The sequence below is a fragment of the Thermobia domestica genome, chromosome 9 (genome assembly GCF_964235325.1).
Source record: "Thermobia domestica chromosome 9, izTheDome1.hap1.1, whole genome shotgun sequence".
Taxonomy (NCBI): Eukaryota; Metazoa; Arthropoda; class Insecta; order Zygentoma; family Lepismatidae; genus Thermobia; species Thermobia domestica.
This window is the reverse complement of record NC_137462.1, coordinates 203,682,743-203,698,268: the sequence shown is the minus strand read 5'-3', so window position 1 is coordinate 203,698,268 and position 15,526 is coordinate 203,682,743. Positions and strand designations below refer to the sequence as shown.

The following is a 15,526-nucleotide window of genomic DNA, read 5'->3' as shown; positions in this document are numbered from 1 at the left end:
ACGAAACCCTGGATTTCACCTACTGGGTACATACATTCAAGTATAGTGTTCGTCGAATTTCTTGGTAGTATGCAACACAAACAACGCTCTTTTTAATTAATTTCCGTTGCTTCTGTGTACGAAATTCTCATCTTTCATAGAATTATGTATCACGAGGAGAAAATGTAGCTTACTATTGCCTAAATTGCATTTATGAAATTTGTGGAAATCCCTGTTGTCCTATTCCTTGCGCAGTCGTTCATCGCATGAGACACATGCACTTTTTGATAACTACATGTTATGTTTGTTTATATGACCTCTGACAACACCGCCCTATGCACATTCATTTTGCACCTATTCCACATCAAAGTTCCGTCTCCGTTTTCACACGCCGTTAACATGGATGGGAAGCCGTTTACGTGAACTTTGTGCTTAATTTTCAATGTAGAATCACCTTCCAAGCGTTGACAGTCGTACACATTAACACCCTGTTCTATCTATCTATCAAATCTTAAGGTATGAATATATATTTGTGATATATATTAGACCATGCCTAAACGCATTAAGGTATTTAGTATTTGAAGTAAATATATAAATTACTAAGTAGAGACTGAACCTTGATTTTTATTTTATTTTGTAAAATCCATGGTTTTGCCTCAAAACACATGCTGAACTACATTTTTTGCTTACTGTTATTGTAAAATTCGATTTTTCTTTTCTTTGTTTTAGAAGGACGAACAAAAAGACAACGATCACGGGAAAGTAATGTGGCTGTAGTTATCGAAGAAAACAAACTAGTTCGAAGGAAAAGCTCAGGGAAAGTTAGTCCAACTCAGGCATCATCAGATTCTGAAGAAGATAGGAATCAGAAACAGGGTGCTGAAGCAAGGCCATCTTTGCAGTCAATGGTAAGGTTCTTTTGTAGCACATTGAAAAGTTTAAGCAAGAATTTTGATCACGGTAGTTACAGCAACTTGGAACACTAGTAAATTATGGGTATGTGAATGTGTTAATTCTAGTATTTATGCAATTTACGTTCTAGTTTTGCTTGTGTTAAATTAGTGCAAATGAAATGTCTACCCTAAATACACCCGAAATTCTAAAGATCAAAAAAAGTGAAAACGCCAATATCTGATTAATCAAAATAGTCGCTCTTTGCAATCATACACTTTTGCTTCGCTCAGCCTACGATTGAGTTCCGTGATTAAAACAACAATAATAATAAAAAGTCTGGAGTCTACGAAACAAAGAAGTCCTCAACAAACGTTGCATCATGTTGTCATCAGGAAAGGTCTTCCTTCCCAAAAAGCACTCCAGATGTCGAAAGAGATTGTAGTCGCTGAGAGAAACGTTAGGAAAATACTGTGGACGAGAAAGGGTTTCATACTGGTACTAAGAATCTCCAACAGTCTTCGCGAGCTACGTTTGTATGTGTATTGTCGTGCAACATGTGAGTACACAATATCTTCAGAATTTCTAGAAGTTCGCAGGAGAAGTTGCTGTGCTTTTTATGGGGATCAACACTGTAACGGTCCTGAGTTGTGGTTTAATCTATACGGAGGAAGACATAATGGATCAACCCCATTATCGATACCACACTACCATCAATAATATCTATGAGAAACCATCCTGAACTTTGATTACGGTCCAGTCAATGTCCTAACCGTTTACGATTACCATAGCGGATTTGTCTTCATCAAAAGTGACAACCCGATGCGGGAAACTTTCCTATATGTTCTTAAGAGAACTGCACACGTCAAGACGGCGATTCTTGTTAGCCGGTGGCTACTCATGTGGCTACCATGAGCTCAACTTTTTCACCTTCCTGATTGTACGGAGCCTTCGGACGACAGTCGTATTATCTTTGCCTAATTCGTCTGCAATGGCATGAAAACTTTCCCGAAGGTCCGCTTCAATGATGTTTCTAAGAAACTCTACCGAATATGACATTTGTCAGTACCCACTGAGCTCATTTTGCAATGCTGTGTCACCGAAACGAAGTTCAACGAACGAACGGCAAATGATGAGTTCGTTTTTCCTGGGTCAAATCCACTTTTTTTGAAGGAGGGAATCCACTGTTTTTGCTATGCAGAATATCTCAGTTAAAAATCATTCGCAATTGTGCTCTCTGTGGTTTACTTTCATACTACTATGGTCAACAATGCAGTACCTCCTGACTGAGTACCTCAGCCTGTATACTTGACGTGTACAGAGTTGTGACGTTAGACGAGTTACCTTGGTCCATTCGCAAATTTTCCACCAGACGTCAGTCATTTCATTGCCACTAGCCTAGTGTAATTTAAAATATAAAGGAAATAGATTGTATGGCTTATACCGTAAAGGTAATTAATATGAAGTCTTAGTCTTTGAAATTGTAGAAGAGTATGTGTACTAGAAGACCCGGCACATGAATCAATCGACAAATAAAGACTAGCGTAAGTAATTCATATTGAGTGACATAAATTTTACTAACGTAAGTAATTCATATTGAGTGACAAATTTTAAATTATTATTACTGCTGCCTTAATATCATCATTTTGAATTCGTTTAATTTCATACTTCACACTTCTATGATATCAAATAGTCGGGAGTGCTCATTACTGCGTTTGAGTTTTTGGGCTCACGGAATTTTTAAGTGTTTACCGAATTTTTTAGTGTTGCACTCACCTTCATGAGGAAACTAGGAATCTAATTGAATACTTGATTGGACATACCCTTTCCAACTAAAAGTTGAAACTTAATGTTTCTAGCACGTAAAATTATTTTTAAATATAGTACATACTTAAACGTAATCCCAGTATTTCTTAGTTACGGACAGATCGTACAAAGATCAAGAAATTAGCTGCCTAAATCACAGAAAAAACAAATCTAATTTATTTTTAATCAGTTACATTTGAATGGTGTTCGTTATCAGTTGTACAGCTACCTTTGAACGTATCACTCGTCTGTTTATATATATATATATATATATATATATATATATATATATATATATATATATATATATATATAAAATCAGGGGCGGATCTAGGACGGACTTCTGAGGGGCGGTGGGTTATAATACTGATACTTAGACCTAATTTTAAGAACTCCAAACTCTGGGATAGGTTTTATTTATATATAAATATATATATATATAAATATATAGGGTTTCCTGTTTGGGGGGGCGCGATTCCCCCCTCTGGATCCATATATATATATATATATATATATATATATATATATAGATAGAGAGAGAGAGAGAGAGAGAGTGGGGAAAAGAAGTACAGTTTTCAAAGGAAAAAGGTACGTGAATTATCCATACGTGCAGCTACTTAAAAAAATAATTTGCATCAAGAAACTTTGTTCCGTGACAAAGACCTCGTGTGAATTGATCTTTTGAAAAAGTACTTACAAGTAGGCGAATCCATACAAGTTTCCTTTTTATTTCGTTCATATTCTTTTATTCTTTAAAACCTTGAACATAAGTCTTTGAGTTTTTTTTTTCTTTTTCTTTTCGAAGAAGACACAAGTGGGAAGTACAAGAATAATGTATTTTGATTGGATTTACGTCACATGTATATTCCACATTGTAATTTGTAGTTCTTATATTGCAGTTGTTCTTGGGAAAATAAAAAAATTAGTGAATTTGTGAAAGAAAAACAACAAAATAAGTAAGACATGTATAAGAGAAATAATCAATTTTTCTTAGATTAAAATACGCCATACGTTGTCTGTAATGTTCAATCATTGGAAATATTTTTAAACTGTCATTGCAGTGAAACATCAAAGAATATTCTGTTTTATCCAGTTCGTGGACAATGTATATGTTACTTCGTGTGTTGGATAATGGTACCGTCGGTTTTAGCACTAATAAAGAAGGTATTGAGAATGTTTATAAGCCTACAGGGGTAAAACAGAACCTAATCCGACTAGGTCAGTAAATTTGAAATACAGTTTAAACATACGGACATTTTTTATGAATTTTCTTTACTAATTTTTCAGCTGTGAGGCTGTATGAGAATTATGAACGTTCGTTGGAAGTATAAGGTACAACCTTAAGTGGTTCATTTCATTACTAATCAGAAACAAGGGAGACATCCACACGCTTTAATCCTTAAAATCATTAAACGCTTCAACAAGTAGGAGAAGGGATAACTGGGAAGAAAAGAAGGGAAAAGCAGAAAAGTAGATGTGATATGTCCTGAAGGGTGGCACCATCTTGGAATGTAGTCACGTGTCAGTGTAGGTAAAGTAGGGAGATTTTAGTGGCGGAAGATACTAGACGCATGTGAAAAGAGCCGATATATTTTTTTTCTTTGGTTTGCAACTCTGATGAAGTTGAGCATACACAGGAACATACCCTAGTATTCTGTGCTAGCAACAGAAATTGAATCGTCCAGGTAGAGTGCGTACGTGCGAGTAGCAATAAGTAGTAAATGGCTGTCATAATACAAAATCCTGTCAAATTTGAAGTAAGATAGGTCACACGATTTCTGAATGCTGATGTAAAGAATGGAGCTGACATCCATCAGGATTGTGTGCCATTTACGGACCGACAGTAGTGAGTGAATGGAAGTTCAGGCAATGGAGCAGAGTGTTTCGGGAAGGACGTTGAAATGTTCATGACGATGAGCGTAGCGGAAGGCCTAGTGTTCAGATGGACGATCAGGTAGAACGCGTAAACGAGAGAGTGATCCAATCGCTAAATCACAATAACTGAACTTGCCAAAGAATTTCCAGAAGTGTCTGAGAGAATCGAATTGTGACTGACAAGCTGTAACGTATATAGGGGAACCACTATCTAAAATGTAACAATTATAGCTTATTCTTATTTTACACGTTAGATTCCAGCCCACAGTTCGTGTAAATTTTTAAATTATGTCAACACGATTGAATGATATAAAATCAGACACACCACACAGAATCACTATTACCTTTTATTCTCAAAACTCCATTAATTATATTTTCCTTTTCGGTTGTCATAGCAACGTTTTACACAAACAACTATCTGCTGTTTTGGTAAGTAAGAGTACCAATTATACACATAAAATCAACATATATTTTCAACTACTAAGATAAAATCTTATTTTTATATTTAGAATCAACAACATTAAATTCTTTTCTTATTCTTCTTCTACTCAACATATTGTGTACATTTAAGCACGGTTGCCCAAAACCAAGATATAAAAATAGAAGAAATTTACAAAATAAATATACAATATCGTTGTAGCGTTATCACGCTATGTGCAAGGTGGGTGCCAAAAATACTAACAGACCAAAATGTTGAAAGAAGCTTACAAAAAGCAAAGAATGCCAGTTGCACGTGATTTATTTGGCCCGCTAGAAGAAGAATGGAATGACCTCTTTTCTCACATAGTGACGGGGGATGAAACCTGAATATCGTACGCCACTGGGGAGTCAAAGCAGCTGTCGATGCAATGGCGGCATTCTGGTTCTCCTTAAGCGAAGAAATTTAAAAAGCCACCATCAGTTCACAAAATCACGCAACCGTTTTGGAATCATATGGATGTGATTCTTGTAGAATGCTTGGAACGAAGAGGGACAATTACAGCATATGGTATTGCTAAACACTGAATAATTTGTGATATGCCATCCAAAATCGAAACAGAGAGGAATGCTACGCTTTGGAATTCCTCTGATCAAGGCAATGTCCGCCCCTACACAACTGCGCGTACTGTTGAGACAATTCAAAGATTTCGATGGAACTGCTCAGTCAAACCCTTACTGTCACGACCTTGCCCCCAGCCATTTCTTTCTTTTTCTTCACCTGAAAAATGGACTTGCATCGAAGGTTTCAACGACAGTGAAGTACTAAAGACATTAGTTTTCGATTTGCTGCAACCACTTGTGCATGGGCTCCATGGTTCGATCCCTAAGTAAGTTTGTGGTGGATAGCATTGTGTCCGTGGGTTTTTCGTGTACTCCCGTTTCCTCCCACATTCTTATTCCACCAACTATTCCATCATCGTCCACTTGTCTTAATCTTTCGTCTCCCTTAGGCTAAAAGGAACAATCATTATCATGGAACGTTAAACTGAAAATGGTTTTATTATTGGCTGCACTTTCAGGCGGCAGATTTAGACACCAAGAGTATCGGAAGCTTGTGCCACGCTACCAGAAATGTCTGGAGGTTCATGGTGACTACGTCAAGAAATAGCCAAGATGAAATACGTACTTGTACATCAGCCGCAGTGTCTTCTAGCATTTTTTTGTTGTTTAAAAAGTATTTTTTTTAAAACATGGCGTTTATTTATTTATTTTTGCATGCGTAAAACCAGTGAAACGGTTGGGTGGTAAGATTACAGAAGAGCGAGGGAATAATAAATTATCAAATAATAACATATAATAAAAATAATTCAAAATAATTCTGAATGATAGGAGACACGAACACTAAATGAAAATTATCCTATCCTAGATGTGAAAACTTTGAATGGTAAATTAAAATCTAAAATACAATTTCCATTACTAACGTGCAGTAAAGTCTTGTAGATTCACAGTTGGCAGAGTGAATTGTCAACATTATTCATGGTGCTCATGTTAAATATCAGGCCCTTTTCTTGCCCAAGTCCATACGCTTATCTTAAAAAAAAAAAAGTCCTTTCTTTACCTGTCACTGTTTTTTCGTACAATCATTTCAAGATAAATATAAAACATAGATTCACGTGATTCCGCCATCATAAAGGATGGAAATAATATTGATTTATACTGACAAAATCTTAAGTTTTAAAATTAAGATTTGATTTAAAGTTCAATTGGATTAAGAAGAGAAGTAAAGTGAAACCAGGGTATCTACTGATATTTGAAATACTGGAAATCATTTTGTAATACTGGAGAAATGTAAAAATTCCCTTTGATACCCTTGAAGATAGCAGCTCCATCATTTGGGTGTAGGTTGTGATAGGGCCAACTGGCCAATCACTAAATAACCAGCTAGTTCGAGAAAGAAAATGGATATTGTTTATAAGATTTTAATTAATTTTGGTATCAATCATTCCTGGGCATAAAATTAACTGACTTCCTTGGAGAAAAAAGATGAATGTGGATTACGACTGGCGTTGGAAAAAGTAACGTTCAGAAAACACTCTCCTATTCTTTCCCTTCGATTTTAACCCACTAGTTTTTTTGTATTCTTTCTATTAGAATATTGAAGATGATTTTGCCTTTTCAACATATTTTACAAGCTGTTAAGTATCACAGCATACAGTCGTATATGACATTCATTTTTTTTCCAGTTCACTAGTATACTGGAAATTTTTCTAACAGAGGTCTGGAAATATACTGGAAACATCCAAGTCAGTTCCAGTAGTATCTCTATAAACGAGAAACACAAAGCTATAGTTGCCAGTATAACAGTTTTATCTACATTTGTTCTTATTTAGAGTATCTCTTGTGTACATCTAATATTAATAAATGCATTTTATTAATCTAGAGCATTCAATAATATCAATTACGTTGGTGAAATTACAAGATAATTCGTGTTTTCTTCTTTTCTATCTTCACCATTGCTTAATTAGATAAATTCGAAATAATAGATTTTATAGCATTGTATTTCATAATGAAGTTATTAAAGTGCTGTAATGAAGTAAACATATGTGCATGTAGTTTCTTGACATCTTCATTACTTTCTCTCAATTTTACAGGAAAGAAAAAGAACGAAAAGAAATGGGCGAGCAGTACTCGTGGGTAGAGCTTACCCCTACTTTTTTTTTATCCGCCTTTTTTCGTCCCCAATAGAAGAGAAGAAAATATTAGGAGGTTTCCATATTTTCCTTTCTTCCTATTTCCATCAGTAATGGGGAAGAAAAGAGTAATTCTAGGTGTTTCCGTTTTTCTCCCTTTTCTTCTTTTAGAAAACTTTCTTCCAGCCCATTCCTTTGATACTTTCTTTCCTCCTCCTCAATATGCAATCCTTAAAATTTGGGAGATTAAAAGACGAAAGTTGTTGCTTTGATAGCCCCCTCTTAGATTTAGGCTCAGTATGTCTTGGTGTCGAACTCTTGTGCCTTACTCTCCCACTTTCTTCATTTATCATCTTTTTCTTCTTCTTTGTCACCCCGTGGGGCCCCGGATGCCCAAGATCAGCCCTCATTGGCATGAGGTGAGGATTGGGAGTATGAAGGGGTGAGGAAAACAGAAAGAAAATAAACTTTTTTTTTTTTTTTTTTTTTTTTGTAATGGGGTAGAGGGACAGGTACTCCCTTCCGACCTCCTAAGGGTGAGCTGAAAACATATCAAATGCAATCGAAGCACTCATATCTCTTATCTTTCAGTATCTCTCGCCCGCTCGCTTTCTGGTAGCATCCTTTACCCTTTTTCTTCCCTTTTAAAGCATGTTACAATTTACGTTATTATTTTTATTTTCAGGAATCAGGGACAGCTTCTAGTTCGACTGTATCGGGATCTCTTCATGGCTCTGGCGGCCGACGTTTTTCTAATATTTCCAATCTAGCGTGTAGTTTATCAGGAAGTACGACACCACCTTCTGTTACCATGAAAGGTACAGGCTCTTTGGAATTGGGATATATGTTGGAAGACGGAGAGGTATCTCACCCAGGTAATTAATACAATATTATTGAAAGACTAAATTAAATTTTATTTTTACATTGTATGAAGACATATAGACTGTAACGAAATATACATCTGATCTATTTTCTCTGTATATGAATTAAAACCTGTATGTACTATTGAAACTTGTTATTTCTTCGGGATCCTGTGGTGAATGACCTATAAGTTGAGCGACTGGTCGTCGGGTAGGTTCTAGTTTTGCACAGAGCACTTATCTGAACTAAGGTTTTTCAAAATGATCATTACTTATTCTAAAGTGGTAGCTTGAGGTATCTCTAGTCTTTCACAAATTGCTTAAGATGCACCTACCTTCATTGACCATGTAATAACTACTTGAACAAGAACACTATGTATTCGAGGTTATGCTGGTGTGAGCTATGGCTGTGAGGAAGTATGTGATGTTAAAGACTATGATGTAATTATTGTTTTGGATCTGTGTACACGTTGATGATGAATGGGAAATTATTATCACTTCAACAATGATACATTGTATTAGTATTGGCAGGCATGATTTTGTGCAGTAGAATGACTGTTTCGTTCACCAGATTTTTAAAATGGAGGATCATGAAAATCCTAGCTTATTAGATTAAAACTCGGGATTTAGAACACCTAAAAGAATGTGTTATAATGGAAATCCGTCATCCAAGAATATTTGTGACACCATATATGCTATTTTTTTCTTTCAATTTTTTTTTTTTTTTTTTTTTTTCTTTTTAAACATTGAAAACGACAGTGGTCATTTCGAGCACAAATTGTAGGCTTTGAGTTACTTGTAATTGTTTCCAAATACCATATTATAATTATAATATATATATATATATGAGCTTTTTTAATTTTAAACAATCGTGTAACTTCTAAACGTCGACATTTTGTACAAAGTAGATATCAAGGGAGGTAAATTGTTCGACATACTCTGCAATACCAGTAGATGAATACTGTTATTTACCCACCATAAAGTTATACTTCTTTAATTGACACATCAGATAATTACATACTTCGAACCTAATTGTTAAAAGAAAACTTAAAATACTAAAATTATTATTCTGTGTTGCAAACTAAGGGTGCTATACAGTATGTTACAATCAACAACACAACTGAGGCGGATGGACAATGTTCATTCAAAATATTTCAATGTTGAATACCCATAATTACGATATGACGTATTTTGAATAAAGTTGAAGTTACAAGTGATTGAAAATTTGACTCTCTTGAAAGGTTAGTTAAAAACAAAAAGCTTAGTTAAGTGTCTTCTAATACTTAGATGGTTTTCAATAGAATAACAAATCATTCCGAACCCGTTTCGGAAGTATGAGAAAACATTGATAAAGTTTGCAATACTGCTCAAAAGTGTGTAATGGTAAGAACTTGTAATTACAACTATTAAAAGATATTGGTGTAATGTTATAAAGGTGAAGGAAAACAATTATTTTAAACATTTTCCACAAATACCGGTACATCATTTTAAGCAGTGTTGCAAACTACCATACGAGTATTTAGATATGATATTATCTAGACATGCTACATAAAATCTTCTCAATGAAGTGAAGTTTCTCAACAACTTGTAACTTCGTTCCTAATTATTCGAAATACGTCATATGATAATCATGACATCTAACACTAAAGTACTTTGGATGAGTATTACTTTGTCCTCCTTATTTTGCTATTACTATGATAAAGGCTGCTAAAATTTGGATTTTGTAATACTGTAGCGTGCTTAGTTTGCAACACTAAACAATAAATGAGTTATTTTAAGTTTGCGTTTAATAAGTAGAGCTGAAATATATAATAATCTGACGTATTGTTATTTGAAAAACTATAACTGTGTTGGGTTGGCAGCATTATTCATCTGTGGTCATTGCAGCGTATACTAAACGATTTCTCCCTGTTTATGTTCGCATTCTATAGAATTTCTGCGTTTTTTGTGTATTTAAAAGTTGGAGAGTTGCCTGAAGTTAAAAAAAGAAAAAAACTTATCCTCTTACCACTTACTGTAATGTCTATTTTGTAATGAATTTTCAGCATAGTTTTCGGTTGTTAGCCATGACCTCCAACAAATGTATTCTTAGTTTGTAAAAGACTAACTATATTATATTGTTCTTATTCAAGTTACTTGTAACCAAATTCATCGTCAGCTCTTTAATTAAAAACGATTCAAAACTGTTCTGCTTTGGAGAGATGGTAGAAGAGAAGTAGGTATAATGATCATGAAATAATAATAATAATAATAATAATAATAATAATAATAATAATAATCGAGATTTGAACGGATTTACGTGTCTCATGGGGGGAAGGGTTGCGTGCTGAAAAAGTTCTCTTTGAATGTCTGTCCGTTCGTACCGATGTATCTAACCTTTCAACGTATCCGCACCAAATTTGAAACTTAAAATTTTTATAAGATTCCCAGTGCATTTTTCTAATTTTCTTTCTGTCCTCCAAAATAAGGGTTTACTGAGGAGTAAAAGTAAAATGGGATTTTTTCGAAAACACGTCAAGAAATTCCTGTGCTTCATATATTAATATTTTATTTAACAACCGTATACTGTGGTAGAAGTCATTTCACTGGGAAAAATTCAAAACGGAAGTGTGATTTCTTTTCGAAAGATTTTCTCGTAAATAATTCTTGTAATTTTGTGAGTATTTCATAAATAAATATTTAATAACTTTTTTGCAATCCGGGATAAATAATTTCTCATTAAAAAATCGACAAAAAGTGTTTTACTTGTGGAGGTAAACTTCTTTTCGGACGATTTTCTCAGAAACTACGCAGATGATTTTGTTCATATTCAATAAATAAATGTTCAATTAATAATCTTATAATGTTGGGTAAATCAATTATAATGAAAATATCCACAAGGAGTAGTTTACTTTTGTAGCTAGTTTTCCGAAGAATCCTTATATTATTGTTCGTATTTCACAATTAAATGTTTCAGTAATAACATAGTGTAGTTTAAATTGGAACGAAAGTTTCGCGCGGTGGCCTGTACCTTTTATTTTATTTATTAATTTTGTTTTGTTTCGTGTTTTGAACTTGTCCTTGGCAGATATAATCCTGAACGAAGTCAGTTTCCTCCAATGAATAGTGAACTGTTATTAAGTACGACGTTACTTTATGGAGAAGAGAAAACAAGCATTCTTATGTCAGAACAAGCATATAGGAATGACAGAAAGGAACGTAAAAATTTGGACGAGGATATTAGAAATACTAAATAGAAATGAAATACAGTACAGAAAGAAATACTTACGAATCGTTTATTAAGTACAGAGCGAACGGAGTTCGGTTACTGGTTCCTGAAATACTTCATGCCACAGTACTATACAATTTTGCTAAAACCAACTGTTAACTGTATGTTATATTTAGTTTCTTCCACATTAAACTTGCGTAAGTTTAGTTTTTGACCTGTAAGCGTGTTGAAGGCGTGGCTCACTAACGAAAACTGTGTTGAAGATTCACTTAAGAAACAAAAGTTAACCCGCATGGTCACTTGAAATTAAACATGTGGCCGCGGTGACTCAGTAGTAGAGTGCATGGGGTCCTTGGTTCGATCCCAGTACGCATCAAGTGAGCTTCGTGGTGGACAAACATCGTGTGCATAGGTTTTTCTCAGGGTTCTCCTACTTCATTCCACCATTTCATTCATTTCCCATAATCACCGTATCCTTTAGCCTAGTCAGCATAACCGTGGGACGTAAAACTTTTAAGATTTTATTTTATTTCATTTTTTGAAAGTAAACATTTTGCGATTTCAATATAATAGTGACGAAAAGCTTTGATTGATATTATCCGGTCGATATTCGACACATTGTTAAATAGTTTTAGAGAACAACTTTTTGTAAGAAAAGTTGGGATACCTAGTACTACGTTCTCAGTTCTCTTGTATTTCAAATTTGGAAGATCCAGGAGGCAGCGATTTTCAGAGCAAAGTAAGGAAATTCGTAGATAGTAATTTAAGGTTATTTCAGCTTTCTTTTCGCATTTCGTTATTTCGTATACAAAAATGATGGTGCTAGAGCTTTAAGTTTAAATTGGTAAACTGCTCACAAATAGTGTACTAAATTTAAAGAAATATTGAAATAAGAAGAAACATATTTTTAAGAGAAACGTTTACTTACCGAGAATAATGTGCTTATTGTAGGGTTGTTGTACTGGAAGAAGCAGAATCCAAGGCAATTCAAGAGGATAAAAAGTGCATTGGAGGCATGTCCTCAGCTCACAGCACCATGTCCGCCTTCCCATCCTGTTAGTCTTGAAGGAATTAGTAACACTTCTCATCAAGAATCCAAGAGTAGGAACTTTCCCTGCCGAGGTGTGGAACTTTATTTGACGGGCTATGGCAGCGAAGTAGTACATCCCATAGAAGAGCAGAGTGATGAACACCAAACTCATGGTCAAGATAGCAGCTTTTCCTTGCACGAGCTAGAGAGTGATGAAGACAACAATGCAGGTAGTAGGTCACCGCTGCTCGTAAGACATGAAAGCTTTGAAAGTAAAGTTTCTGGTGACAAAGATGATGTTGATAAGTTTAGAACTAGGAAAAGTTCAACGTCATTTAGTACTAGTTCTTTAGATAAAGCCTATCAATCGGTGTTTCGGAAACATTTTGCAGATAAAGTGATTCTAGGTGAACACAGTGAGAAAGATCGGACAAGTGCGTCATCCAAGGATGCATTACTTGATAGGGAATCTATTAGTGATCAAATTGATAATTTAAGTCCAACTAAGTCTGTAGCAGAATGTGATGCACCTGTGATCGATATAAAATTAAGTGACCAGTGTAGTAGAAGAGCTTCGTTATGTAGTGAGTTCAGTGATGTGGGTAGTTCCACTAGTAGGAGTTTAGCCAGTGGTGAAGGATCTTCCACAGAAAAAGAGTTTGCAAAACAAAAACTTGTAAATGCTTCAGAAGCAACAAATTTGGCTTTAGCGTTAAGTGAAGAAGGTAGGTATCAGGATCCGGGTGCGTGTCTACAGTAATCCTCTTCTTAATTCTTCCTTTGTAGTGGTTTCTTTGTTCATTTACTATTAAATCTCAGTTTCATCTACAAATACTCTCCTAACAAAAATGTTTCATAAGATAATTGTTGTTCTCTTTCATTGTTGAATCGTTCGTGTGGTTTCATTGTTTCTGCTTGTGTAGAAGTCTTGTTTTGTCTGTCTTGTCGTGCTGCATGATGGGTAGAATATGGTATGTATAGTGGGAAAATGTGCGTGATCAACGTTAAAAAAATGCTTGCTAATGTTTTCGTTTCGTTCTTCGGCAACCAGGAATCTAGTTTGCTGTTAGAGGAAGTTTTTGTGCGTATTATCCTTGACTGTAGCGAATTCAATGTCACATTTGCTCGATATACTTGATATGTGCGTCAAGGAGCAAGAAATTGCATTCGCTTTATAAGTGCTGCTTTTCTTTTTGTTTGCGGAAAGTATTTTTTTCGTAGGTAAGCATGCGTAGATCAGTTGAAGAAGTTTATTGGTTATGGAATGAAAAGATGAATTTCGATGTTCTGGTAATATGAATATATAGTGACATGTACTGTTTTAGAAACATTCGTTGCAAAACGGAGGGAAAAAAATAGGAAAGGAAAATTGGTCTGTGTCAGGTAAAATTCGTTCGAGCTTGCTATGTGTGAACTATTACGATCGTAAAATTTTAGTCATTTTTTCTAATAGGCATATAGTGCATCTTGTCAGATTGCAGTACAATTTATTTGAGTACAAATTATATTCTACTCTAGTAACTAGTTTGGATGTAGACATTTTATTAGGATAGGCTTATTATTGTTTTACAGGAGAAGAAACCGCCATAATTGAAACCTGTAATAATTAGAAGTGCATCGTTGACTTGTCATGTTCCTATTGTAGGAAAGAATTGGAAATAATGTACGTCCTAGAATTAAGTGGCGTTTACAGAAAGTAATTTTAGTCTCTTTTTCGTCTAACGGATCTAGAGAATCGTGAAATGCTGTTGCTATATTGTTTTTGCCTTTCTGCTAAGTATATCCCAACACTTTCTGGTGGAATTGTAATTATTTTCCTTTGAGGTCTTAAAGAGTAATATTTTAACAAATAATGCAAACGTTATTTGTTACTTGCCAGTTTATTTCATAACAATTTTGAGAATATGCATAACATTTTGCAGTTTTTGAGCTCGTTTACTTTTTTCTGATGGTTGTGATAGTTGTAATACACACAATATGTTGTATTGTTTGCTTATTACTTGTTAACATTCACATGTAATATGTTTGTTCACATATATGTTTCAACATGTAGTATTTGAGGGTGTTAATGATTTTATTCGATATCAATCATACCCTTTTCCATTTTTTCAATCAGATGACCCAGAATCACGCAGGAGGTTGATACTCGCTTATCTTTCTGATCCTGGAATAAAATCAAATCGTAAGTTTTTGTGTGAGCTCGTGATTGTATGTGAGGATAGGTAGTGTGATTCGTGTTTTTGTCAAAAAAACTCTTAATAATACAGACTTGTATAATTTTCTAGAGATTAAGGAGAATAATTTCATTATGTTTCGGCCTTACAGTAAATTTCCCCCTTCTTATAATATAGATCGTAGTAATTAATGTGTTGTTTGTTATTGTGTAACTTAACTTGTTTTTTGTGTGTAAATTACTGTAAATAATAGCAATTAATTCGTAAAATAAAGTAATCAATTCTACGCGCCACCATTATATGTAAAGTTCAACATGATGTACAATTAGGAAAATTTATTGGAACTGCAATATTAATCCGTATTCATAAGATACAAGTTCGTACTCACCATCTGTACAACTAAAATTATTATATTGGGGCCCCGGTGGCTCAGTGGTAGAGCGTTCACCTCTGGTGCTAGGGGTCTCGGGTTCAAACCCTGCTCCCGCCAAGTGAACTTTATGGTGGACAAACACCGTGTGCGTGGGTTTTCTCGGGGTTCTCCCGTTTCCTCCCACTTTCTTCATTCCACCATTTCATTCATCTCTCATCTT

General features: G+C 34.8%; 1 protein-coding gene across 9 annotated transcripts in view; it reads left to right on the top strand.

Moving 5' to 3' along the window:
• The window catches only part of pcx (pecanex), a 155,982-nt gene that overhangs the window by 43,291 nt on the left and 97,165 nt on the right, over positions 1-15,526 (top strand). For 3 of the 9 annotated variants that reach the window (XR_014126824.1, XM_081725744.1, XM_081725741.1), the window contains exons 5-8: positions 709-887; positions 8,347-8,536; positions 12,681-13,484; positions 14,876-14,941. Coding sequence is in view for 8 of the 9 variants with exons in the window: in XM_081725744.1 (XP_081581870.1) it covers positions 709-887; positions 8,347-8,536; positions 12,681-13,484; positions 14,876-14,941 (1,239 nt within the window). In the remaining variant the exon portion in view is untranslated. The remainder of the gene's footprint in view (positions 1-708; positions 888-8,346; positions 8,537-12,680; positions 13,485-14,875; positions 14,942-15,526) is intronic. The other 6 variants (XM_081725749.1, XM_081725746.1, XM_081725745.1 and 3 more) reach the window with 4 other exon arrangements.